The 27617-nt window shown below is 44.6% G+C and overlaps 1 protein-coding gene across 2 annotated transcripts in view; it reads left to right on the forward strand.

Annotated features, from left to right (window-relative positions):
- Positions 1–6782: 6782 nt before the first annotated feature.
- Positions 6783–27617, forward strand: part of zfand5a (zinc finger, AN1-type domain 5a) — a 37403-nt gene continuing 16568 nt past the window's right edge. For both annotated transcript variants that reach the window (XM_084322838.1, XM_084322839.1), the window contains exon 1: positions 6783–6992. In XM_084322838.1, the coding sequence (XP_084178964.1) occupies positions 6932–6992 (61 nt within the window). In that variant the 5' untranslated portion in view covers positions 6783–6931. The remainder of the gene's footprint in view (positions 6993–27617) is intronic.

Genomic DNA, 27617 nt, shown 5'->3' on the forward strand with positions numbered 1-27617 from the left:
ACATTTATATGGAAACATTATTATCTATTGGTGTTATTGGCTCTTGATGTCACCACCCTAGCAACTAGGCTCACTTACTCAAACATGTTTACTCCACCCTGGCAACTAGGCTCTTTGTCACCTACCTGGGTTCCATCCTAGAGGCAAATATTTCCTGTGACAAAATGGCAACCAATGTAATAAAAAAAAGTCAACCAATGAACAAGATTCTTGTACCGGATCTCCTCTCTGGTAAACAAGAATACCTTGAAGACTCTAACAGGAGCACTCATTCAAGGGTACTATGCTTGCACCTCATCTCATGGTACCAAAGCACCTCAAATGCCCTAAAAAAAGGCTACAAACATCACAAAACAAACTGGTCAGACTCAGACTACTACTGGGCCTTACTCATGAAACCCACCTTACCCCTGCACATTTTGACAACCTAGGATGGCTTAGAGTAGACGACAGAGTACAGCAACGTGCAATGGGCCTTGTCTACAAGATACACCAATGTACATGTCAAAATACTTCCCAAAGGTCAGTGAATTCCACGACCACAACACCAGAGGGAGTTCCACAAATCATGTTCAACCCAGATTCAGCTCAAACAAGGGACTAAACACGTTTCGCAATTATGCCACAATAATGTGGAACGCCCTACTCACAACCGTGAAGGAATGTGAATCCCTAACCTCCTTCAAAACCGCTCTCAAATAGCACCTACAGGTGGCTTCAATTAGAAACTGCCCCCTGTAAATGTCCAAGTCCTCCCCCCCCCCTCCAGCAATGTACAGTTCTATGACGTTAATGGATTGCTCAGCACCTGTTCTGCACTGTACTTCACTTCGTGCACGTGCACTGAATAAAAAATTCCACCATGTACCTTTATATCCCAACATCCGTCTGACCACACCCCCTTCCGCTTACCTTCATAAGCAGGTGTGTGGTCACCTACTCGCCTCCTTCTTCACTTTCACCACAAGGAAGTGCCTTCGGTAGATCCCCACTTGACGAGGTTGTTAGTAGAAGAAAGTTGGAAAACAAGAGATACGTTGACATCATATCTTTATTTTCTCTCTCACTATTTTCGAGAAAATACGGCGATATTGTCTTCGTCACTGGAGTGTCTGGAAGATGATGATCATTCTAAACCTCCACCGTTTTTTTCGTATTAGGGGCTCGCGTCGCTAATATGCTCCCCAAACTGCAGTCCTCCTTTGCTGCGGCTGGATGGGTTTGACCCTCCTCCTATGCAGCTGGACTGTGGAAGTCTGTTGTGAGGGACTGGTTGGTTTTCAAGCCTGGGTGAGTAATGTTTGCTTGCGAGCACCACTTGTCTGTTAGTGCTATGGGGGCTAGCTGACAATTTTTACGAAAGCCGGCCCCAGATTAGGGTCCTCTGTTCAGCCTTCTTAGGCAACGGCGGAGGATCTTGGTCTGAAGCCCATTATAGTCAACTAGTGGGCCGCGACCAGGAACTGGTGATCCCAGGATTCTCTGGACGAGCGATGCTTCTCTGTCACCTTGTAGGCCCCATCTTTCATATACAAATGAGAGTATACCCTAACGAGGAAATGTGGGCATGGATGTTCGTTATCGGAAGATCCATGTTCAAGTCGGCTGCAGCCCAGATGGGACTTGTGCTGGCTCCGCCGGATGTCTGGTAAAGTCACCGTTGTAAACTGTGTTGACATCTCTTTTTCTCTTCTCTCTTAAAGGATGAGGAGGGTTTCAGACGGCGGCCTGTCTGAAGTGTGGCTTGTTATGTCGTTTGTACAGTTCAGGTGATAGATGCTTAGCTTGCGTGCTAGTTGTGGCCTGCCTGTTAGCCAGTCAGCTGTTAGCTGCGGCGCTAGCCCGTTGTGTCACTAGGCTAGGAAACGTTGGCTTGGTGCTATCAGTCGAGAACGGCTGTTAGCTTGATGCTACACTGTTGAACATTGCTATGACTATAACATGCCTTAAAACACTCTGACTACGACGTCATCTTTGACAGAGGATGTTAGTCGAACCTACCGGGAGCCCGGCCGGCGAGGACTGCGTCAACATGGAGAATGCACAGGAATGCTGTGTTTACCGTCTGTGCCCCGTTAGCCAGACTGCAGTTCGCTTGGCCTGCACTCACGGTAGGAAGGTCCCGACCAGACCTTAAACACGTCTTCTTCCTTCCCTTCTAAATGTTTTGTAATAACGATGTTTTCCAAAACAGGTGTTGCTGCAATACATTGAGGATACGACGCGTGTTGTGTGTGAATTGTCTTGTCACTGGTATAGCTTCTTCTCCATACAAAACGGGTTGTTGTTACATGTGTAAAAATGATCTGGTTAGTTGTGTTGAGAACATCATGTGTGTTCATGTACCGTGTACTCACAACTAAGGGGGTTAATTAACCTATAAAGCTATGCTTAGTGACATATGAGTGAAGAATGAATTCTTTTTTCAGCCTGTAATGACAATGAACAGTGTGTTCACATATTAACAGGGTTACCTGTTCAACTGGGCCGTATCAAGGGTAAGGTAGGAGGGGTGTTCCCCCCGGTTCCCTGGGGCTTCCCCACCCTCCTCTCAGACATGTTGTTTACAATGTATTGTGTCACTGTGTTTGTGGGGATACGATGTAACCCTTAGCTTAGTTGCTGGGGTTGTGCTAACCGCTTGAGAAACTATATTTTCCTAAAGAAAAGATTGTTTGGTCGCTTTTCGTGTGTGCTTAGCAAGGCCTGTGGCCGATACTAATCGAGGATTCTGTATTCTCTCGTTATGAAAAACGACGTTCCTCTGTAGCAGGAGTGTACTTGCCATTTTTTTTTGTGATAAAGGGTTGTGTGTGTCTTGTGATCTACAACTGGGTTAGGTTGGCCACAGAAGCACATGTGTAAGTCTGGTACCGGGGCTCTTAAGTGGGCCCTCTCTATTCTGTGTTTTTTCCTTAGTAAAAATCAGATAGCAGGTTAGCACATGAGCTGTGTGAAGCTGTTAGACAATCTGTTTGCCTAAATTGCTGTGTCATGCTCTTTTTTGTCATTACATCGTATCATGGGTGTGGGGTCGTAAAGGGGTGAACTGGTAATCCTTTCCTCCCCTTTTGATGGGCAGGGGTTAAAACCTCCTGTCCTTCAAGGTTCCTGTCACGTTGCTGTTCGGCACGTTACAGGGTAAGAGGGGGGGGGGGGGGGGGGGGAGGGAGTTTCCTGGTCCCACGCCCTGAAAAATTGGGCGTGTGCACCGCAGAAATTCCCCCGCCATAGAGTACGTCACTGTGCGCGTCTCTGTTGGTAAGACTTCCGTGAGTTGTTCAGGTCCATATGATGGATCTGTTTCAGGGAGTGGTCAGGGCTCCTCCTCACGAAGCTCCTACTCGGGCCTTCTGTGAGTTAGGACTCTCCTTCCCTGTGAGGGAGCCACCTCAGAGTTCAGAGCCTCCTCCTCAGATTGTCAAGGTGAGTAGAACTTCAAAAAGGAGTCCTGCTCTATTGTGTGTGTATTCGATTCAATTTGATTATTGAGTGTGTATTGGTTCAGTGCCTCCTCCTCGGAGAGCCCTAACCCAAATTTTACATAGCTCAATGTTGCAATATATTCTTTTCAATCTATACAGCTCGCGTGGGAAGTCTCTCTGGGGATTTCCGTCTCCTCCCTATGGGAGGGTGGTGGGATGTAAAAATGTAAACAATTTTTACCCTCAGCTGCGTCACGAGGGATTCATGTCAGTCTGTGTTCTTTCTTTTTTGAATAAAAAGAGGAAGGTACATGAAGCACGACGGCTCCGTGTCGTTCTCCCAGGCGACTTGGAGGAACAATGTTTGGTGTCTTGCTAGACTATCCATTGATGTGTTTGGGTCTCGACGCATACATAGTGCTGGCTCGGTGTGTTTCTGTTAAAGAATCACACAGGGGCTAAGTGCGCCTTGGTTGCTTGTTAAAACAGCGTTTTTTATAGGGCAACTGGGATGGAGTTTTGTCTCTTCCGAGCGCCAGTTTACTAGGTTGTCTCGATGAATTCTCGTTCATATCTGGGGGATGTTAACGGAATAGCTCAAAACATAGGTAGAGGGGTCTCACGCCCTTGGGGTGGGCCACTGAGCACGGTCTAAATGGGGACCGTCTGGGTGGCGCCCTCTTTTCATGTTTTAGATCGACACGCATACCTACCCCCTCTTTTGGAGTGGGCATGTCGGCGTGGTTAGGACACGGGACTGGTCTGGTCACGCTGGTCCAGGTCAGTTAACCCGTTGTCCGCCGGGGATGCAGATCTGCTGTTCTGGTACCCTGAGGGACTTGTGCTTTTTTCCGGGGGAAAAATGCCGGGTCGGTCCGGGTGTCACAGGATTAGGCGTTATGGAGACCCTTTGTTGGGTACATGTTGTACTCTGCACTATCGTAATGGCTTACGGCCATACCAACCTGTACACGCCCGATCTCGTCCGATCTCGGTAGCTAAAGCAGGTTCGGTCCTGGTTAGTACTCGGTTGGGAGACCGCCTGGGAATACCAAGTGCGGTGTGCTTAGGGCTGGTTCTCCATTCTTTTCGCTCCTCTCTCACGCGTGGCGAAGAGAGGGCTGTTGGGGTGGTCTTGGACCTCCTCTGGTAATCCTGTGCTTCCCGTGCTGCCGGGCCCGGTCCGAAGTAAAGTTTTGTTGATACCGTAGGCCTGGGATAACCCTTGTTTGAAAACTGAAACACTTGTACTGCGGTATAGCCAGTGTATACCCGCAGGTGTGTTTTGGAGTTTTTTCTTGAGGGGTTATAGGAACAACCACCGTCTGTACCGAGCGGGTGGTTGATTCCCTGGTGTGTTGGAGCAGAGTCAACTCCCGGGTTACCCGGTTGAGTGTGCCCCTGCACGTTCATGACGTCTGCCAATCATGTCAGCCTTCTCTGCCTCGACCCCTCTGGGTGGTTTTTTTTTAATGGAGGCTTTGTCATGCAACAACGCCAGCATACGCCCCTTCCGCCGGGGGGGGCTGTTTTCAGCTTTCCTTTGGCGCCTGTCTCGTCCACAGTGCTCCAGGCTCAGGTTACAGCCTGTTGCCTGGTTTCCCCGGTGCGCTACCTGCTTCCGTTGGTTAACCTTTTTGTGTGCTTATGGCCATGCTGACTGCCTGTTCTGCAGGGTCAGTGTGCCAGGCGGTGTGCTATTGGGGGGAAAGGGCCCGCTCTTGGAGGGGCCTTATCCGAATACGCTGGCAATGTGGGGGGCGGTGTCACTAAGTGACCACCTGGTGGGGTCTTGATGCCTGGCGTCATTGACCTCTCCGGGCCCCTGTTTTCCAGGGGATCCAGTCCCTTCAGTGGGTCTGGGTCTTCCTTCGCGCTCCGCTGCTACGGCCTTGCCACGGGGTTGGGTTTGCTCTTAACCCCGTGATTTCTGGGGGCAGTAACGAGGTTGTTCCTTCCGTTCGTTCCCGGGTGGCATGCGGGTTGTGCGTGTGTGTAGTCGTGGGGTCAAGCCACGGTCTGCTCACCCTGTGCGTTGAGTTGCTTGAGTGCCTCTTCACACGGTCGGATCCGTCGCCCTCCCGTGAACCTCCAATAGGGGGGGTATCCTCCATTAGGGAGGGTCGGGGGGGCTCGGTCCTCCCCGGTCTGATGGTTGTGGGGGGCCTCAGCGGCGTACATTGGTCGGGCTATGGCTCCCGCTCAGCCCCTGTTGCAGAACAGGTGCTGAGCAATCCATTAACGTCATAGAACGAAGGGTTATGTATATAACCCAGTTCTATGAGTTAAATGGTGCGCTCAGCACCAGGACGCCGCTGCTGCCCTTGATCTCGCCTTGTGGTGAAAATTTGGGAAGGAGGCGAGTAGGTGACCACACACCTGCTTATGAAGGTAAGCGGAAGGGGGTGTGGTCAGACGGATGTTGGGATATAAAGGTACATGGTGGAATTTTTTATTCAGTGCACATGCACGAAGTGAAGTACAGTGCAGAACAGGTGCTGAGCGCACCATTTAACTCATAGAACTGGGTTATATACATAACCCTTCGTTTCTTCCCCTAAGGATGTATATATTTTTTTATGATATCTTTTTACTACATAGAATAGAATAGAATAGAAACACAGTTCTGTATATCTGTATGTCTTGTATGTTATAAATGTCCTGATGAATTGAAAATGGGGGACCCTGATGTAAACAAGATGAAAGTCTTTTTCTGGTCTGCATCCTCTTAGGTTAGCAGTTGTTTTGTATTGAGCCGTACTGTATTGTACCATTCTGCAATCTGTTAATAAAGTTTTCAATCCAATCAATCAATCAATCAATCAATCAATCAATCAATCAATCACTCAAACATGTTTACTCTCACATTAACAGACAGGGGGGTTCTAAGAGCCCCAACCACACTCCTTACAAACAGGTTATACTATTTATTTCTAGGTAAGTAATCTAGCTTGCTTGTTTTGTTCCTCCAGACAAATATAATAGTGGATGTGGGGAAAGGAAACTTGTTATTGCAACACAATAACGGCCTCTCTCTGGGATTTTCCTCTGACTTGGGTTACCTTCTTTGACACTCTTGCTCACAGGTCAGACAGGTCAGCGTTATTCACACTCGTTTAAGGTGAGTTACTCAATAAAATATTCGTTTCCATGTAGGCGGATGATGATGATGAATAAAGATGTGTAATACGAAGACCTCCCTCATGCGCGAGGCTAGGCCAACCCCCGCGCGCACAGTACTGTAAAAAATTGTAGTCCACGCGCTCCAGGGCACTGTGGCCAGCCAATGAACACACGCTATTGGACCCGTGACGTCATCCGCCCCTCCTCTCACTAAAGAAGGAAACAAACACCAGAGAGCCAGAGAGACAGAAACAAGAGAGAGATACACACGCACACACATACAGGGCGATGGAATTATAGATATAACTAACTCGCTCTCAAACGGAGGACACACCGGGACAAATGACGTTTATTGGCCACAAATACTTGATTAATAATTTAGGATGAACCCCGAAAGAAACGACGACGCCCGTTCTTGCGATAACCGGATCATTTTTACAGCAGGTGAGGAAAATCTTGGAATAATGGATTGTGTTGTGGGACAAGACGAGCAGAGCAGAATGGTGGATGTTCGGAACGAGAATATTTTTTAACCGAGTTTGGTGTTGTTCAGGGCAAGGTGAACCGCGGTGTCTTATCGGTGGATCTAAAGGTCACATTTTCGGTTGGGGGGGTTGCTTATGCTTATGGTAAACAAGCCTCGTCTTTACTGCTGAAGTTGTCACCTCCTCGCTGAAAATATCACAAGCCTTCGAACGTGACCCGTCTGGTGGGGAACAAAGTGGCTGCTAGGTTATGTTTACTTTATTTCATCAAGGGAGACAGCGTACATTAATAAAACATTTTACAAATGTAAATGCACCCAATTTGAGCCAAAAGGCTCATTTCCATTGGCAGTCCCCTGCCAGAAGGTACAGGCTAAAATCCTGTGTGAAAAAGGGTTAGCAATAAAAACAAGATAAATAACATTAGAATAAAAAACACAACAAAAGCACATAGACATACGATAGGGATACAGGTCACAATACAGTCATGGACACAAGGACAGAGCACATCATGACATATTAAAAGACCCAGACATAGACAGACGCACCATATCCACACACACACACACAGCTGTCTCTGCTGTACTGTTCCCAGCCGAGGGGGGTGGGGAGCCAGAGCTGACTCCTGTCTGGAATCAGAATCAGAAATAATGTCTTTATTGCCAAGTCGTTTTCACATACAAGGAATTTGATTTGGTAGTCTTTTGGTGCGGACAGACAATAACAGTAGAATAAAACAATAAAAAGGTGGAATAAAATAAAATGTTATATAAACTAAATGAGAATAGAAGCATCAATAGAACAGAATATAATTATGAGATACAAATAATAAAATATGCCAGGGCTGTACAACTGGACACTAATTAGAATACAAATTAAAAGAAATAGCAATACAGTGGGATGGAATATTTATTAAAAGGGCTGTGCAATTGAGCAGTCATGTGCAAACAGTATGAACAGTGAAGTATAAACAAGTATGAAGAGTTTTGATTGTATAGGGGTGTGTTCGTGTAACACAGCCACCCGTCTGAATCGGTCAATGGGCAGTTAGCACAAGAAAGACCGTATTACTTCAGTATTTGACTACTATATATATCGTTCTTGTTAAACGCTGAAGTAGCCAATTGTCTTGTGTTTAATGTCACCCATTGCTGCGTTGAAGAACAGTGTGTTTCTATTGGTGTTGTTTAGTCAAATGTAAACGGGTCTGATGTTCGAGCTGTTGATGAACTTGTTTTGTTGGAAAACGCTGGTCTATGTGTTGAGGGGGAGCTATCTAACGGCGTCTAAACGCGAAGCATAGAGATTGCAGACAAAGAAAGAGGACAGAGATCAGTCTAGAGACCGTTTTATATTTGTATTGTAATACCATCAATGATTTAGGCTTCTCGCTAGTCGTGATTGTTAGTAGTATACAACGTGTCGTTTTAGTAGTGAGAATTAGCTGCTTGCAACAATGTTGCAGTAGGATATTATATTCTGGTGTGACTCAGTAGTTTTGGGTCTTGGCCTGAAATATGAGCCAGCTTGCTGCTGGTACAAGAACAATGCCTATTCTTCTGTTGGCTAGGACAGGTTCACCACCTAGATTACCTCAAACTGGAACATGTGTTCTATTGTCCGTGGTCTATAATTTAAATCATTATGTCGTCGAGTGGGTCTAGATGTAATGATTTAACTAATCACAGATGGGGGTATTTCGTTTTTCAAGTGTGTGGAGATGTTTTATTGGATGATTTTAATTTTGAACTTTTGAAAAAGGAAGTCTTTCAGTTCCCCTCTTAGTGAATGGCGGTGCCAGCTTGTCAGTGCTGGAAACCCCCCTAGCTCTCCCTGTAGGTTGGGCTGAGAATGAAAAACAAATAGGCAGTGGATTATCCTCGACGTTGTCTTGCATGATCCATCCTACTGGAATTAACATACAATCAAGTACACGTAGAGTATTTGGGTCACGAGTTTGTAAATGGGTTCTGTGGTTGCGATAAAGGTCGGTACAGGAAGGAACGCACATGCTTTTTGATTGACAGATGGCCCCTGTGACATCAGATCGTGACAGCTGAGCTGCCCTGGCTATTGTTCTATTCATTGAATCATGTAGACATGCAACCACCCTCCAGCCAAGGATAATCTAATGACAGTCATATGCCATATGAGGCTGCCATAGGTAATTATTCTTTTGTCAGAAGAGGCTTGCTTTTCATTCAGAACATCTGGCTTTTTTTTTACGCACCACAGAGAGACATTTTCCCTAAACTAAAGCATGAAGTAGAGGCCTACTAGATGTTGTATGAATTGTTTCTGTCTATCATTTATATTTTCTTGTAGGTCTGACTTATTTTACTTTAATTATACTGTGGAAATGAAATGTGTTGACCGTATCATCGTAAGCATAGAAAGTCCTAGTTTTCTTTTTTATTGAATACTTTATTTTGACGACACAATCGCAGGACAAACATTTGAAAGACAAACAATAACAGTGTTAACACGCTGGTCAAAAATGGATAAAACACAATAAAGCTGAGGCTTGTTTCCATTGTGGTCCACAAATGGACATGTACACTAGACAGGACACACCCTAAAATGTGTACAATAACACCTAACCTGAAAACTCATACAGTCAACTAACTAGTCAATTAACACTAATGTTGAAGTATTATAGATTTGAGTCATACATTTCCTACAACACTCAATTCTGTTCACTCTATATACAACTTTTTTATTATAAAATATAAAACTGTATTACACTGTAGTAATATTGCCAGCCGCTAGTCCCATCCTCCTGCCTGGCACTTATCATCAGTCAGCAGGCAAACACGTGATGCAGAGAGAGGGGCTTTGTGGGGCTTTTCCAAGGAAACCCTTTGTTGACACGCCTGCGGTAGCATGCAGGGGTACATAGAAAGCATAGGGAGGAGAGAGAGACAAGAGGTGAGGAGAGCGAGAGAGAGGGAGGAGGGGAGCAGAGCGGTGGTGGGCTTTCAAGAGTTAACAGGACTTGTTTGTCTGCCGGCGAGGTCAGGAGGACACCTCGAGCAAACTGACAGGACGCTCTGAACAAACTGCCACCCTCTCCGAGAACATTCAGCTAGCCTGCTTTTTACTGCCCTGTTTGTAGCCGTGACAGGAATACAGAGAGACCGGCCCGCATGGAGGCGAGCGAGCAGCTGCCTTGCAGTGGCACAACAGGGTCAAAGGTCGTCTACAAGTGAAACGTGATACCACTGCTGTGCAGGGTAGCTGTTGTGTGGTTGATTTGTATGGTGTAGCATGTCGGTGGTGTATAAGGTGGGTGTACTCAGGGGGCGAAACTAGAGCCCGCCAAGCGCCATTGGCGATCAGTTTTTACGTTTGGCGACTCCCACTGAGAGGTCTGCCCGTGTGGCGGGCAATCAAATAGTCATGTGAAAACCGAAAATCATGATCCAATTCTGAGCGGAGTTCTCACTCGCTGTCTCAGCACAGACATGCAGCGCACCGCACACTGCTCCTCCTACCCCTCCCGCACCTGTTTCTGTATGCTGCATGTAAACAGAGGACAGTCACCGTGACGTTAGTCTAGTCAGAGGGACCTCCGCGAGCTAATGTTAGCTACTGTTACAAAATGACCCAGTCAACTATTCACTTTTAGTTTAATACATGAGGCATTGTGTAACGTTATCCAGCCGGCTAGCTACTGATAGCTCCCGACATCAACAACTGCTCCAGCAAGTGTCCAGTGCATAATACCTCCGTTGGCTAGGTAGCTCATGTTAGCTCACTAGTCACTACGAAATGTCCCAGTAAACTAAATAGTTCAGAGGCGTTGTCCCAACGCCATCCAGCAGTAGCTACAGATAGCTCCTGACATCAATGTCCTACAACATGCGTATTCGAGCCCCTGGCTTACATCACATGAGGGCTGCTGAATAGGGCCCAGCTGCAGCGCAGGAGAATCCTTTCATGCTGAATGTAGAGTTTAGGTCCAGCTGCAGCGCCGGAGAATCCTTGCTGGAGCTGGAGGCCACTCGAGTATACACACAGACAGTGGAGCTGTTTGCAGACAGCGAGGTGGCGATGTCTCGCAGATAATACAACTACAAGTATGATTATATAATATATATATTTTATTAAAAAAAAATTATATAAAATAATAATTATTATTTCTTTAATCAAAAAAAAATTGGCAGGTAAGAAATATGCTTGGCGGGTAGATTCTTCCCATCTACCCGCCACTGGCAGGTGAGTCAAAAAGTTAATTTCGCCCCCTGGGTGTACTGCTGAGAAGGGCAGAAGGGTATGGTCACATATAGCCTAATCCAGTTGGCGTTAATCATGGGAAGTACAGTATCAAACTGAAACTGTAACGTTTAAGCCTAATCAACAGTCTCAAGTAGGGGTGGGGGGGGATCGATACGTAGTAGTATCACGATACTTTGCGTGGCGATACTGTATCGATACAGGGACGCCAAGTATCGATTTTTAATTATTCATTTTTTTATTTTTTTTGTATTTTATTATACGGAAGTTGCATTGTTCATTTCAATACCTGTAATAGTACAGTAGTCCACACACACACATGTGCATTCAGTTAAGTTGGAATATGACTGTAATACAAACAGTTCAGTTTGTCAGGTACATGCAACACAGATTACAGTGTTTACATCTGTCTGCTTGAGAAAATACCATGTTCTGCAATAAAAATTATTGAAGTGAGATGAACAGACTGAACTTTATTTGATTAGATAAAACATGTTGACAAAGTTTTACTTTGCAGTTGAAAAAAGGTAATAAATCGCAATATATCGCAATATTAATATCGCAATATTAATATCGCAATATTAATATCGCAATATTAATATCGCAATATTAATATCGCAATACTCAGCATATCGCAATATATTTAGTATCGCAATACTATCGTATCGTGAGGCCTCTGGTGATTCCCACCCCTAGTCTCAAGTAGTCATCTTGACACATTTCCTCTGAAGTGCAGAGAAAGAGCGGTGGGCATTACACTCTACCGGTATCCGTTGATCAATTGTCAAATGAGGTTTCTGTGAATGGCTGTCGGTACAAGAATATCCTGCTGCTACTATACGCAAATACGTCCGTCTTAATCTAGGTCACCTTCCTGTCTGCCTATCTGTTTGTTCAATTCATGAAGGTGTTTTTTTTTTTTTGCCGTTGCCCCAGAGGGAACTTCTCCTCTTACACCACTTCCACTTCCTGTTGTATTGTGTGGTGTTGTGTTGCCACAGAGCAGTGCTGACAACATTACAGGACTCTGTCACGTTTCTCCAACTCACTTCCAGATGCTCCTGTACTCTGGGCATGTGTGAGCGAGGGAGATAGTGTGGGAAAAATGACTCTTGGGAAGTTTTTAATTACTGGTATTCTTTGTGTGGCAAGAACCGCAGTGAAGCAGAACTCTGTTTTGAAACTCTGACTTAGAACTCTTCAGTTCCTTCTGCTCCGCTTCCTTCCTTCACACTCTTGTCTTTCTGCCAGTATGAGTCAAGTGGTTCTTGGCAGCATGCTGTACTGTGTCTGAGAGATACAGTCAGCAATGTCTCGTATATCTGGGCTGAGAAGAACGTGTGCTTTTTTTTGTGTTGTCTGAAGAAGAAAGAAACAGCTGATAGGGCGGCGGCATTACCGTGCTGTCCTCTCATCATAGTTATGGTGCAAATGATGACACGCTATGACTATGGTGATGCATGCATCTGTCATCACATCCGTCACCAAGCTTTGATTGTGGCGATGAGTTTTGTGCAATGATCTGTCATTGTTCCCTTTTTTTAAATATGCCCTTGATCACTTTCCTCCACCAATTGAATATGATTTTCAACAAATTCGGACTAGGGTCCCCTCTTAGTTGACCATTAATGGTCTTAGTTTCCAAGACTGTCACAGGCTCGCTGTCTCATCGTGACATGAAAAGGAGAAGCCACGTGGTAGACATTTGGAGGAGCCAGGCCAAAGTGAAAGGGGGTGGAGTGGACGAGGGCCCATGAGAAGTTGGGAGCAGGACGACTCCTGCCAAGGTGCTGCCAAGGTGCTGCAGAACAAAACAGAACGGAGCAGAACAAGTTTCAAGTTTCTTCAATAGTTGTCATACAGAAGTACAGAATACTTTTATACAAAATGCTTCTTTCTGTTACGCTCCAGAGACTGTGCTAGACAAGAGATGTGTATGAAATAAAATAGTATAGCATGTAAAAATAGAAGTCACGTACGTAGACACAGTGTTCAGTATATACATATGTATAATTAATGTTCGATGCAGAATAGAAGTAACTGAGTTACCATACAATATACTATGCAATACTAATATACAATACTATGTAGTGCAAAGCAGAGATGGGATGAGGTACAATTTACAGTAAGGTGTACTGAGGGTATGGGTTGTAGTGCAAATCCTTTACCAATAAATATAAAGTGTGTTTAGGTGTTCTAAAGTGTGGAGAGTGGGTGCTGCAGTGTGTGTGTTGTGAGTGCATTTGATGGTTGTTGCATAGTGTTATTGTTTGTTGAGCAACCTGATGGCCTGGGGATAGAAGCTTCTTCTGAGTCTTTCTGTGCTTGCCATGATACTCCGGTATCGCTTGCCTGCAGTTCAAAGAGGCAGTTGTTTGGGTGGCTGGAGTCCTTGATAATTCTCTTAGCCTTACCCCTGCACCGCTTGTTGTAAATGTTCTGGAGAGTGGGAAGCCCCCCTCCAATTGTGCGTTCGGCTGAGCGTGCTACTCTCTGTAGTCTGCTTCGTTCTTGTGCAGTGCTATTCCCAAACCAGGAGGTGATATTGCCAGTCAGGATGCTCTCTATTGTACATGAGTAGAAGTTCTTAAGGATCTTCTGACTGACTTGGAACTTCCTTAGGCGCCTGAGGAAGTAGAGGCGTTGTCGTGCCTTCTTCACAACACTGTCAATGTGTGTGGTCCATGTCAAGTCCTCGGATATGTGGGCTCCGAGCAGGGGAGGAAATTAGGCCACTTTACTCGCCAAATGCGAGTATTTTTTACGTTTGGCGAGTGATTCATGAAGACCACTCGCCAGTCTGGCGAGTATACAAAAAAAAAACATTCTGCAATCACTGCACTGGCAAACGGTGCGCGTCTTCTGAGTGCTCGCTTTAGTTGACAGTGCCACGAGAGCACTGCACAAGACCACCCGCGGACATATAATGTTTAATAAACGTTTGCGCAGTACTGGCCAACCCGCGGACATATAATGATAAAAGTCCTGCGTTACTAGGCTAGCCATCAGGAGCACTCTCAAACGGATAACGTTAAACACAGCAGAAGATGGAAAACAGACAGACTGACCAACGGGGAACTGCATCCAACCCTAGTACAACCCTCGAGTATAAGTTACTAAGGACACATTTAAATCACAGACGTGTAATGTTAGTCTACTGGAAATGTATACAGTGGTTAGCTTCTAGTTTTAGCGATAGCTGCTTGCTAGCTAACGTTAGCCCCGTGTGCTCAAAGCAGCCAGCTAGGTGTATCTGTTATGACTATAATGTTTCCAAAAAAGCACCGGACTACGACGTAAGGTTAGACATTTTATTTCATGCTCAAAAGCCCCTGGCTTGCACATCGCAGTCACGAAAGGGGCTAGCTCAACCAGTGCACTGTGTACAACAGCACACCAACCCAACTGACGTTATCACAACACTTGACGGTACTGTCGTAAGACCACCGTGCTGTCTTAAAGGCACAGCGTGCCTACCCAGATGCATACACAACATTGACGAGGCTTGACAACCGAGGTTCAAAGTTAACTTGATTGATTGAAAACTTTATTAACAGATTGCAGAATGGGTACAATACAGTACGGCATTTTCAATTCATCAGGCCTAACAAAAATAATAGTTGGTTTCAGGTTGGTTGTCAGTTTGGCCATGGGTAGGTAGGGAATTTATTTTATTTAATTTTTTTATTTTATTCTTTCCCACGGCGACTATGGATAGGGAATTTCTTTATTTAATTAAAATGTTCACAACAACATGGATGCATGTACTCTGCCAGCATGTTTAATATCCATAATACTAAATGTTTGACTAAGATTTCTATGAAACTTTATTCTTAAAAAAAAAAAAAAAAAAAAAAAAAAATCAATTTTTTTTTTTTTTTTTAATATATAATTTTTTTTAAAAACTCATAAAATATATTGGGTCGCACCTAAATCGGCAGGGTCGGTCGGCAACCTGAAACCAACCATTATTTTTGTTAGGCCTCATAACATATGACATACAGATAGACTACTGCTACATCTATATATTTCACATCTATCTATACACTTCACAACATACTTCGGTTTTTTTCTTTCACTGCCCAACCCAGTCCAACCCAGCATCTTTCACTGCCCAGTTCAGCCCAACCCAGTCCAGAATAGATACCTCTTTCATGTTAATATGTTTTATGCTAATATTGTGAAGAGTAGAGATTAATGTTTTATGCTAATACATATTTTAAAGAGTAGAGACACGGTGTGATTATTTTACTATGATTGAAAATCTATTTAGACGAAGACATACAAAGAAGTAATTATCACAATTAGCGATTTTTTTTGTCTGGTAAAAAATCTGTTTGGCTGGTAAAAAAAATCAGATACTCGCCAGTTGGCTGGTAAGCCAAAAAGTTAGTTTCCTCCCCTGGCTCCGAGGTACTTAAAACTGTTCACTCTCTCAACCGGTGCCCCGTCGATGCTGAGGGGGCTGTAGTCCCTGGCCCCCGACCTCCTAAAGTCCACAATCATCTCCTTTTGTTTTGCTGACGTTCAGGGAGAGGCTGTTCTCCTGGCACCATCCCGCCAGGACCTTGACCTCTTCCAGGTAGGCCCTTTTGTCGTTTGCAGAGATCAGGCCCACCACTACTGTGTCGTCAGCAAATTTGATGATTGTGTTGTTGTTCCGCTGAGCCACACAGTCATGTGTGCAGGGACCGAAACTAGAGAGCGCCACCCGCCATTTGCGCTCAGTTTTTACGTTTGGAGCCTCCCACTGAGAGGTCTGACAGTCACCGCGCACTGCTGCTACCCCTCCCCACCTGTTTCTGTATGCCTGCATGTAAACAGAGGCTATTGCCTCCGACAGTCACCGCGCACTGCTGCTGCTGCTGCTACCCCTCCCCACCTGTTTCTGTATGCCTGCATGTAAACAGAGGCTATTGCCTCCGACAGTCACCGTGACATTAGTCTAGTCAGTGTGGGACCTTCGTGAGATAACGTTAGCTACCGTTACAAAATGACCCAGTCAACTATTCACTTAGTTTAATACATGAGGCATTGTGTAACGTTATCCAGCCGGCTAGCTACGGATAGCTCCCGACATCAAACATTTCTCCAGCAATAGTCCAGTGCATAATACCTCCGTTGGCTAGGTAGCTCACTAGTCACTACGAAATGTCGCAGTAAACTAAATAGTTCACTGAGGCGTTGTCCCAACGCCATCCAGCAGTAGCTACAGAAAGCTCCTGACATCAATGTCCTACAACAACAACATGCGTATTCGAGTCCCTGGCTTACATCGCATGAGTGAGGGCTGCTGAATAGGGTCCAGGTGTAGCGCAGGAGAAATCCTTTTGCATGCTGAATGTAGCGTTTAGGGTCCAGCTGCAGCGCCGGAGAATCCTTGCTGGAGCTGGAGGCCACTCGAGTATACACACAGACAGTGGAGCTGTTTGCAGACAGCGAGGTGGCGATGTCTCACAGATAACACAATCACAAGTATGATTATATAATATATATATTTTATTTAAAAAAAAATTATATAAAATAATAATACATTTTTTTTTTATCAAAAAAAAGTTGGCAGGTAAGAAATATGCTTGGCGGGTAGATTCTTCCCATCTATCCGCCACTGGCCAGTGAGTCAAAAAGTTAATTTCGCTCCATGCATGTGTGTACAGGGAGTAGAAGAGGGGACTCAGAACACAGCCCTGGGGGGCCCCTATGTTGAGGGCGATGGATGAGGAGGTGCAGTTGCCTGCTCTCACCACCTGGGGTCTGCCCGTCAGGAAGTCTAAGACCCACTGGCAGAGGTCATAGTTCAAGCCCAGGTCCCTGTGCTTGGCTATGAGTTTGGAGGGGACTATGGTATTGAATGCTGAGCTGTAGTCGATGAATAGCATTCTCACATACCGTAATTCCTCTAATAGTAACCCCGGCTTGTATTTGTTTCAACTGTAGCTGATACAAGCCGGAGGAGGCATGTATAAGAGAGAGGCCTATATTTCTAATTTTCAAACAGATCATAATGAATAAATCAACATTTTGTGTCAGTTTGAACCCAGTAAAATGTACTGGGTTCATTTATTGAAACCAAGTACTGTATGAAATACGGTAATAAACAGTGCAATTACAGGTGGTCAAAAAAAGTCAAATAAAGTAAAATAGTGCAATCACAATACTGGTATAATAATAATAACTTCGTTTTATACAATTCTGAGGTAGGCTTACTCTCTTGGTAAACATTAACACCATACCATTATATGGTATTTACTGCACAGCCAGGCCAGCATATACATGAAACCCGGCTTGTATTAGGAGGCCGGCTTATAATTGCTTAGCTCAACAGCGCACCCGGTCATTAATAGAGACCCGGTTTTTAATTGAATACCGGTTACTATTAGAGGAATTACGGTAGTTCCCCTGCCTCTTGTCCAGGTGTGATGCTGCTGTGTGCAGCACATGGGCTATGGCGTCCTCCGTGGACCTGTTGGGGCGGTATGCAAATTGCAGGGGGTCCAGGTTGATGGGGAGGGAGGAGCAGATGTAGCCCTTTACTAGCTTCTCAAAGCACTTCATGGCTATGGAGGTGAGAGCTACAGGGCGGTAGTCGTTGAGGCAAGCAGGCTTGGATTTTTTAGGTACAGGGATGATAGTTAGGGATGGGTAGGGGTGGACGGTATGGTCTAAAATTTATATCACGGTATAATTTGAAGCATAGACGGTAACGGTATATATCACGGTATCAGTGTTTCCGTTAGAATATTTTTTTTTGCCTGATAGGCAGGCTATATAAAGAATGACATCCTCAAGGCATGTAGATTTATAATATTTTAACTTAAAACTAGGCTACTTTTGCGTATAAAGTCATTATATTCCAAATAAAATAAGTCCCGAGTCGAGACTCCGTGCTGCTCCCATTGCAAACAGCGGGGCTGGATTTTGCTAGAAGCATATGTAGCTGCAGAGCCGCAGAGCCTGTGGCTCTTTCAGGTCGTTCAGCCGTTTGGTGGGGGGGCGCTGTTGAGCGGGCCTGTGACCAGACCTGAAAGAGCCACTGACTCTGCGGCTCTGCAGCTGCATGCTATTTTGCAAATCCACTGCTGCAGCCGTCCTCCCGTCGTTATCATAACACTACACACATATCATAATGTTTACAGCAAACTGTAGTTGATCACCAGGTATGTTTTATTAACGTAGAATAATTCATATAAGAAAAACGATAGGTAAGATCTCTTACCTTTCTCCACTGGTTAAAAATGCCAGGAACTGAAATTGAAACTTGCTGTGCGCCGCGGTGATATGTGTTTATTATGAAATGACAATTGCGTGTTGACACGCCCACTGCGCGAAGCCTCCTAAATAACTTTTTCCAGTTTGCACATATCTATTATCTATGACTAATTCGATCTATTTTTAGGGGCAAATGCGATTGAAATAGTCGCGCTGTGGTTACATGACGTCATTGCTATTTTAGAGCTGCCCTACCGGTTACAAGGTATAGTCAAAATCCATACCGTAGAGCAAATTCATACCGTTTATACCGTATACCGTTTATACCGTCCACCCCTACCGTCCGGTCCTGCTGCCTTCCTGATATTCACTTTTTTAAAGGTCCTCCTCACCTCATGCTCTGTTACCCTGAACACTGAGTCTCCATCAGCAGACCCCCCCCCCCCCCATTGCCGTGGCTTGTAGGCTGGTGTTGTTATTCCCAGCCTCAAACCTCGCATAGAAGGTATTGAGATAATTTGCTAAGGAGATGAGGGAGGTGCCTTTGTAATCTGTCATCATTTGAGGCCCTGCCACATAGCTCTGGAGTCAGCCTGTTCAAACTGAAGTTCAATTTTATTCCTGTAGCGCCGTTTTGCTTCTATTACTGTCCTCCTTACGTTGTATCTCGCCACCTTGTGGTCATTCATGTTGCCTGCCACGAGCCCGGCGTTGTATGCTGTGGTGCGCGCTTTCAGAGCTTCACGGACGGATTTGTCTACCCAGGGCTTTTGATTTGGGTAAACTCTAATTGTGGTAGTGGGGATTGTTTCTTCCACCAAAGTACGACCAAAGTCCAGCACTGTCTCCGTGTAGTCATTAATGTTATCTGTGTTGTCACGGAACACACTCCAGTCTGCACACTCAAGTGCAGCCTGTAGCGTCTCCTCTGACTCCACAGACCATTTCTGCACCTCTCGCGAGACTACCGGGTCGCGCTTGATTTTTTGTTTATATTTTGGAGAAAGAAAGATGGCCGCATGATCAGACTTCCCGAAGCCACTAGCAGAATGAGCCTTGTATCCACACTTGAATTGCGAGTAACAGTGGTCTAAAATGTTACCGCCTCTGGTGTTACAAGTCACATGCTGATAGAAGTCTGGCAATACTTTTCTCAGATTGGCGCTATTGAAATCGCCCACAACCACAATAGCAGCATCAACGTTAGCTGCCTGGAGTTTATTTACCTCGTCGTGGAGCTTCGAGAGCGCTGTGTTTGCTTGTGGTGGAATATACACTACGACCAGGATGATCAACGTTAACTCCCTCGGGAGAAAGAAAGGCCGACACTTGATGGATATATATTCCAGGTTGAGGGAGCAGTGGTTCGAGAGCTCTTTCACGTTGGCTGGGTCGCTACAATTGTTGTTCAACATGAAGGCTATTCCACCTCCCCGCTGCTTGCCGGATTCTGCTGTACGATCCTTGCGGTGGATGAAGAAGTGTTCGGCCGGTTGGATGGCGTGGTCTGGAACGTCCGGCGTCAACCACGTCTCGATGAAGCAGAGAACATTACAATCTCTAACGTCTCTTTGGAATTGAATCCTTGCTCTGATGTCGTCCAGTTTATTGTCTATTGATTGTACATTGGCTAGCAATATACTGGGTAGTGGTGTTCGGTGTCGCCTGGCTCTCAGTCTGTTACGGACACCCGCTCTCCGTCCTCGTCGCCTGGATCCTTTGTTCCGTGGGTCGAGGTATGGTCCTGATGTTCTCAAGATCTCAACAGGCCATTGTTGTGGTTCGGAGAGCTGATCCAGAGAGCAATCCAGTTGGTAAATTTCCCGTAATCCAATGTCTATGAGTGACTGACGGTCATACACATTAAATGCACCTACAGTTGGTACAAACAACACTCTTAAAACTATAAATATTAACAAAAGTAAGCACAGTCTCGATGGAGCGCACAGATAGGCAGCCGGTCGTTGCGGCGCCATCTAAAAAAGTGTTTGTTTTTTTGTATGTCCTGGGGAGTGGCGTCCTCATTCATTACTGTGTTCTTCAGACTACCAAGCAGGCAGAGAGGCAATGCAGAGAGGCAGGCAGTTGTCCTCGCATATTTTCATATGAGAGGAGGACATGCCAGTGCTGTTATCTCTCGGTCTATCGCCTCTAGTCATTCAGTGGCAGGATTCTTTGAATTGTGGTGGCAGGATAGCAATTTCCAGCAAATGTTTACTGCGACAGGAAATATTTGAGAACTTCTTTTATCGGTTATCGTGTAAGTACATGTGCAGAAAGATATGCGCACACCCACGTAATAATTAGGGCCGGGTATAAAAGAAAATCGGTTTTCCTTTTCAAATCGATCTTTGTTTGAATGATCCGGTATCAATTAGTGAAAACCCAGAGATCAGGCTTTTGATATATGCCTTTTTCCTGTGGAATGCGTGAAGCTTTAACCCTGTTAGTCTTGCATGGCCAGCCTTTGGTTCTTCGCACAACGACATCTGGACTGTCTCTGAGTTTCGCTGTTGACGAGCAGAGAGAAGTCTTGCTATGAAAACGGTGGAGGGGACCGTCATCCTAGCCTTATATATGCCAAAAACACCTTAAATCGGCAGTGTTGGAACTAGGGATGCCCCGATCACGTTTTTTGCCACCGATACCGATAGTCTTGAGCCATATCGGCCGATACCGATCCGATATCGATCGTTTTTGATTAAAAAAATTAAAATATATTTTATATATATATTTTTTTATAAAATATATTATATAATTATACTTGTTGTTGTATTATCTGCGAGACATCGCCACCACGCAACAAGTCAAAATGCTCGCCATCTCCACTGTCTGTGTGTATACTCTGCTTTGATCAAATCAAGTCAAGTCAAGAGTTTTAATTGTCACGGCATACAGGTATACAATGAAATGCGGGTGGTCTTGCCCGCAACGATGTGCAATACAGTGGTACAACATATAATAGAATCAAAAAATGAAAAAACAACATTGTGCGGTAAACAGGTAACGGGTAACATGGAGTGACATCTCGGTATCTGTACATAGTTATTTACAGAGCATATGGGACATGCTAGTTAGCTTTGGTAGTGCAATACACTGTTCCTGTTATTCTAATTTAAAGTGTCCTTTCCTTTTGGCCATAAGTGTGCGACATGAGTGTGTGCCCGCTCATGTTAAAGGGTTAAATCACATCCAGCATGCCCTCAGCAGGGTATATCTGCGGCTCTGCAGATATACGGCTCTGCAGATATACCCTACTCCCTCAGCTAGCCCGTTTGTGACTGCGATGCAAGCCGGGGCTCGAATACGCATCGAATCACTGTTATAAGACATTGATATCAGGAGCTATCTGTAGCTACTGCTAGCCGGATAGATAACGTTAAGACAACGCCTCAGTGAACTATTTAGTTTAATGGGACGTTTCGTTTTGAACATTGAGCTAACGTGAGCTATCATGCACGTCTACTAGACTATTGCTGGAGCATTTGTTGATATCAGGAGCTATCAGTAGCTAGCCGGCTAGATACCGTTAACAATGCCTCATGTATTAAACTAAAAGTGAATAGTTGACTGGGTCATTCTGTTTAACACTTTGAGTGCCGGGACACGTCTTTTCACGTCTTTGCTGGCCATGCTAAAGTTGCCGGGGGACGCTGTACAGCGTCCTTATATCAATATTTCAAAAATCTGCGATCGGATTCATAATGTCCCTCCGCTGGCCTGAGATCCACCAGCAGGACCCACTGAGCTCTCTGTCGGTTCAGGAGCGCCATCTGGTGGCCGATCGGCGCAATCGCCAAACAGGATGTTGAATAGAGGTTGTCCTAGACGACCGTAGTACTTCCGGCGCTCTCTATAGGTCCCGCGACTCTGGCTTGTCACACTACACAGTGATCGATTGCCAATAACTCGATAAACAACATGATTTGGACGTATATACCATTATACAAGCTGGAGATGGACCGGGTAAATTTACATCCCATAATGATAGATCTCAACTCGACGATGATCGCCCAACGGCGCGCGGAGACTGGGGTGAGTTTCAGCGTGTAACGTTACCCTCTTCGATACTAACTGCTATTATCAACATTTGACCCACATTAGATGATTGGTATAACGCTGCCCACGGCATTATAAACGCCCCCTAGCCCATCCGGTCAACATCAGATGACGTGTAGTAACTTCTAGAAGTACGTCTAGTTGGAATTTTTTATATCGCGCTGATTGCCATAAAACTGTATTGCATCATCAATATAATGCATTTGGGGCTATAGATCACGTTCTGGAGAAAGCTGCAAAAAGAGATGAAAACATACTTATACATTAGACCATACTTTACTATGAATATGTGAATGAAAAAGTTTAACGTTGCTACACAATGAACAATACATATAGGACTTTGAATGGGCCCTAATAATGGCAATGTAGCAATAGAATTTAAAAAGTTATAGCCATGCAAAGAAGGGGTACTTCTCCATAGACAAATAGAGCCGGCAACCTATGGTATATCATTAATTTAACCCAAGGCAACCAAAGTGTTAAACAGTAACGGTAGCTAACGTTAGCTCACGGAGCTCGCATGCACTAGGGTAGAGCAGACTATTGCCCGAGCTTGTTTACACTGGGAAGGGAGGAGGAGGAGACGGAGCGTCTGAGACAGAACTCAGCGAGTGAGATCTCGTTTTTCGATCGGTTTTGGCGATCGGCGAAAATAAAGCATTATCACTGATCACCGATCGCATATTTATACTGATTATCGGCCGATAACGATCGGTGGCCGATCGATCGGGGCATCCCTAGTTGGAACATTATGAATATCTAAAATAAAATAAAAATTCTAGGGGGTTGTTGAAGACGGGATATCCAATTTACACAACATGCAGAGGAAAAGTGATTGTGATCACCATCCATCCCTGTTTGCCCAAGTCGAGGTAAAACTAGATCAAACGTTGTCGAATTACAGTTGTGTCGCCATATATTTCTCCCCCACTAGCACTATTGCCACCAAGTCAAGTATGAAATGAAAAAAAAAACTTGCTTAAAGTCAGACAAAGACTTTGGTAACACATTGTCTTACAAACGATGAATGAGGTTTACTGACTCCCCGTGTTCTTTATAAACTCCAATATGCAAAGACTGTCCATGTCATCTCTGTAGTACCATTGATCTTAGTTTGGCTCACTCAGTAAGAGTTCAAACAAGAAATGAACATGATGGTAGTTTTAGTTTTTATTTGTTAGAGAGGGACAACGTACATTAAAGAACATTTTATAAAAATAGAATGTAAATGTACTAGAGGTGGGCATAGATAAAAAAAAATATTCTGCAATCCTGGAGTTAATCTAGATTAAAATGGCTCATTTGAAGTCTGCCGAAGGCATTCAAAATATGTTCTACGCAGTGTTGTGCTAGTTACTTCATTTCAAAAGTAACTCAGTTACTTTACTAGTTACTTACACCCAAAAGTAATGCGTTACTGTGAAAAGTAACTATTTAGTTACTTGAAAAAAAATTATTGCTCCCATTGATGCCCTTACAGATTCTTAGTCAACATCTGTTAATCATTTTGACAGTTTCCACTAATCTCTCTTGCTCTGTCTCTCATTCTCCCCCTTTCTTCCTCACTTCCTCCCTCACACACAGAGAGAGAGAGAGCGCTTAGGTTCTAGGTTGAAGGTTGAATGAATTGATGTCGCCGTTGAAACGTTTCATAAGCGCCTTGCAAGTTGCAACGTTGGTTAAGATATGAAAATACTTGCCAGTACTGTAAGGATGCATTAGCCATTAGCTAGCTTACTTACAGAGACTTGTTGTGGAGGTTGTAGCTGTGAAAGTGGCTTCTCAGCTCTGGTCCAGCTGAAGACAAAGCAGAGGAACAGATTGGACATTGAGCATGACCTCGGAGTTGCTTTGTCTACCATCACGCCTGACTTGCAGAGCATGTGAGCGGAGCGGAGCGCCCGAGAAATCCGCTCTTCGCTCTAGACGTCTGTTTTCGCTCATGTTGGCCCGCCCCCCCAAGTCGCTCACCGCTCACCTTCATTTACGAATCAAGCGCTCCCCGCTCCACAGCTCGCTCAGCAGAACATTTTTTTTGGAGCATGATGTAAATTAGCTGCAATGTTAAATAACATTTATCCATTCAACTAAGATATGGTAGCTAGCCTAGCCGCAATGCTATGGTCGATCCCATTCACGTTAGCATGTAAGCTAACAACAGCGGTAGCTTTAGTCTCTCGCTTTTTGTGAGACTAAACTCCGCTCTTGGTGGTACACTGTGTTGATGACTCTGCACCCCCCCTTAACAACTGTTTGTATTGAGCCGTATTGTATTGTACCCATTCTGCAATGTTAAATAACGTTTATCCATTCAACTAGCTGTACAGTACTAAGCTATGGGCTAGCCTAGCCGCAATGCTATGGCCGATCCCATTCATGTTAGCATGTAAGCTAACAACAACAACAGTCTCTCGCTTTTTGAGAGACATAAACTCTCCGCTCTTGGTGGTTGTTGATGTTGGTTTCGTTTCATCAATAAATGAGGCAGAACACAGTGAATGTATAATTTTTTTTTATTGGACTTTGTTTGTTTCTCACTGAAAATAAATGTTGCGTTCAGTCACCCGAAGTGATTTAAAGATGGCGGATTCTACTTTGGACTTAGCAGGATGTGAGTGACGGTTCACCCTTTTCATTGGTTGAAAATGGCCTTCATGTTTGTACATCGCCACCTGTTGCTTTGGCATTGTACTACATGTATATTACATCAGTTTCTGTGTGATCGTGTGCACTGAGCGACCCGGAGCGGCTTGGAGCGGAGGAGAGCTCTCGCTTCGGAAGTCGCGCCGACCCATTTTAAAACCCACTCCGTCGCTCACTTCAAAACCACCCGCTCCACTCCCCGCTCCGCTCCCGCGCCGCATGCTCTGGACTCTTGTCAGGAGCAAACAACATCCCCAGTTATCCCATTAGTTCCCTGGGATGTTAAGCTAAGAAGTCTGCTAAGAAGGATATATTATTTATTATAATTTTATTTCATTGTGTTTTTAGCCTTAGTTCCACTTTTGTTGCAACCCCAGTTATCCCATTAGTTCTCCCAAACTTACTGTCGGTCTGTTATGTTAAGCTAAGAAGTCTGCTAAGAGCCCGGAAAAGGAGCCGCGCCCACAGGAAGCAGAGATGGAGGGTGTGACAGAAATAATCGTTAGATTAGTCGACTACCAAAATAATCGTTAGTTGCAGCCCTAGTCTGCCGTTAACTTAGCCCGGTAATTGCGTTAACGGCCCGGCCTTAATTTAATGTACCCAATTGTAGCCAAAAGGCTAGTTTACATTGGCAGTCCCCCTGCCAGAAATAATGGGCTAGTACAAAGAAAGATTAAAACACAAGTAGCTAGGGCTGAGCCCAAACGTTTGAACCTTTGTTCGTTACGTTGGCATTCAAATTCTAAATCAACATTTGAATTTCTTATTAAAAAAAGAATACTTAATTTTCTTTTAAATATTTTTTTCTAGTCATTCTGTTTAAACCAATGGGGTTTTTCTTCACAGTTGCAGATAAAGATTAGGCTATACTAATATTATAGTATTAAAATAAACTGATCAGTTATATTCATTAGAAAGTTGATTTAGTTGGGCTGGGGCTTCTCCCTGGGCTGGGTCTGGGGCTGGAAAGTTGATTTAATAAAAGAAAAAAGACTAATTTAATCAGATTAATCACTTTATTCAAATTGAGGATTTAGTTTGAGGATAAAATATATATATATATATATATATAAAAATCTGTTCAAAAACCCTGACGAAGTTCGAATCCCAAAGACAGGCTTCGGGGACAGCCTTACCAAACATATTATTTATATTATTCAAATGGACTTAACCATAGACCACTGCAACACTTCCGGGATTCTGAAATCGGGGAGGAGATAGCGGGGGGAGCATATGAATGAATGTGGATGAGAGCCGCGATGTAAGTGGTTGCAGATACGGCTGTGGGGGTGCTAGAGACATGATCGAATAGACTTTTATGCGCCTCAATCTCCTGAACACGGCGCGACCCATTCCTAATCGATCAGAACTAAATCGGCAGAGAAAAAGCCCATTTTAAAGCACCTATTCCCCATGCACATGCGCAGATTGCCCATGGAGTCTGGACGACGCGAGATGACGCACAAATGAATGTGGACTGTTCCATCAGAGGGGGGAGCTTCGGTGGTAATGTGAGTGGCTACAGACCGCTGCACTTAAATATAAACATTAGTCTACCAGGAGACTCAATCAGGTAATAAGAAAGACGCGTCTGGCCATTTAGTGGGATAATTTTTTCATTATCCTGTTCGGCTGAAAGGACACTGGCCACCGAAGCTCCCCCCTCTGATGGAACAGTCCACATTCATTCGTGTGTCATCTCGCTTCGTCGAGATTCCGTGGGCAATCTGCGCATGTGCATGGGGAATAGGTACTTTAAAATGGGCTTTTTCTCTGCCGATGTAGTTCTAATCGATTAGGAATGGGTTGCACCGTGTTCAGGAGATTGAGGCGCATAAAAGTCTATTCGATCATGTCTCTAGCACCCCCACAGCCGTATCTGCAACCACTTACATCCACATTCATTAATTTGCTCCCCCGCAATCTCCTCCCCGATTTCAATGTAACGCGGAAGTGTAGTGGTCTATGTTCCGTTGTGATGTCACAGTATGATGTCATAATAGTACATTCTAGAACATTTGTGATGTCACAGTATGATGTCATAATCAAACATTCTAGAACATTTGTGATGTCACAGTATGATGTCACAGTACAATGTCATAATAGTACATTCTAGAACATTTGTGTATCTATTTAACAATTCTCTCAGAAGATATCATTGCGCATTTTGAAACTCCCGGCTCCTCACTGGTGAGACAAGAGGGCTCGCGCTGCGTGGGAGGGGCTGGGCGTTGAGTAAACGGGCTCGTCGCTAAGATTATACCGGGCAAAAGTGTACTGTATCCCCGCTGGAAATATTGGCAATAACGAGTGCTTACTAACGTTAGCATTTCAACAATTCCTGACCAAATTAGTAAATTATTTTTCTAAATCAGCACATGAGGTGAATCACAACTAATGTGCTCTGGTTTGACACGCTGGACACAAACAGGAA

This window comes from Notolepis coatsorum (assembly GCF_963971535.1).
Source record: "Notolepis coatsorum genome assembly, chromosome: 10".
NCBI lineage: Eukaryota > Metazoa > Chordata > Actinopteri > Aulopiformes > Paralepididae > Notolepis > Notolepis coatsorum.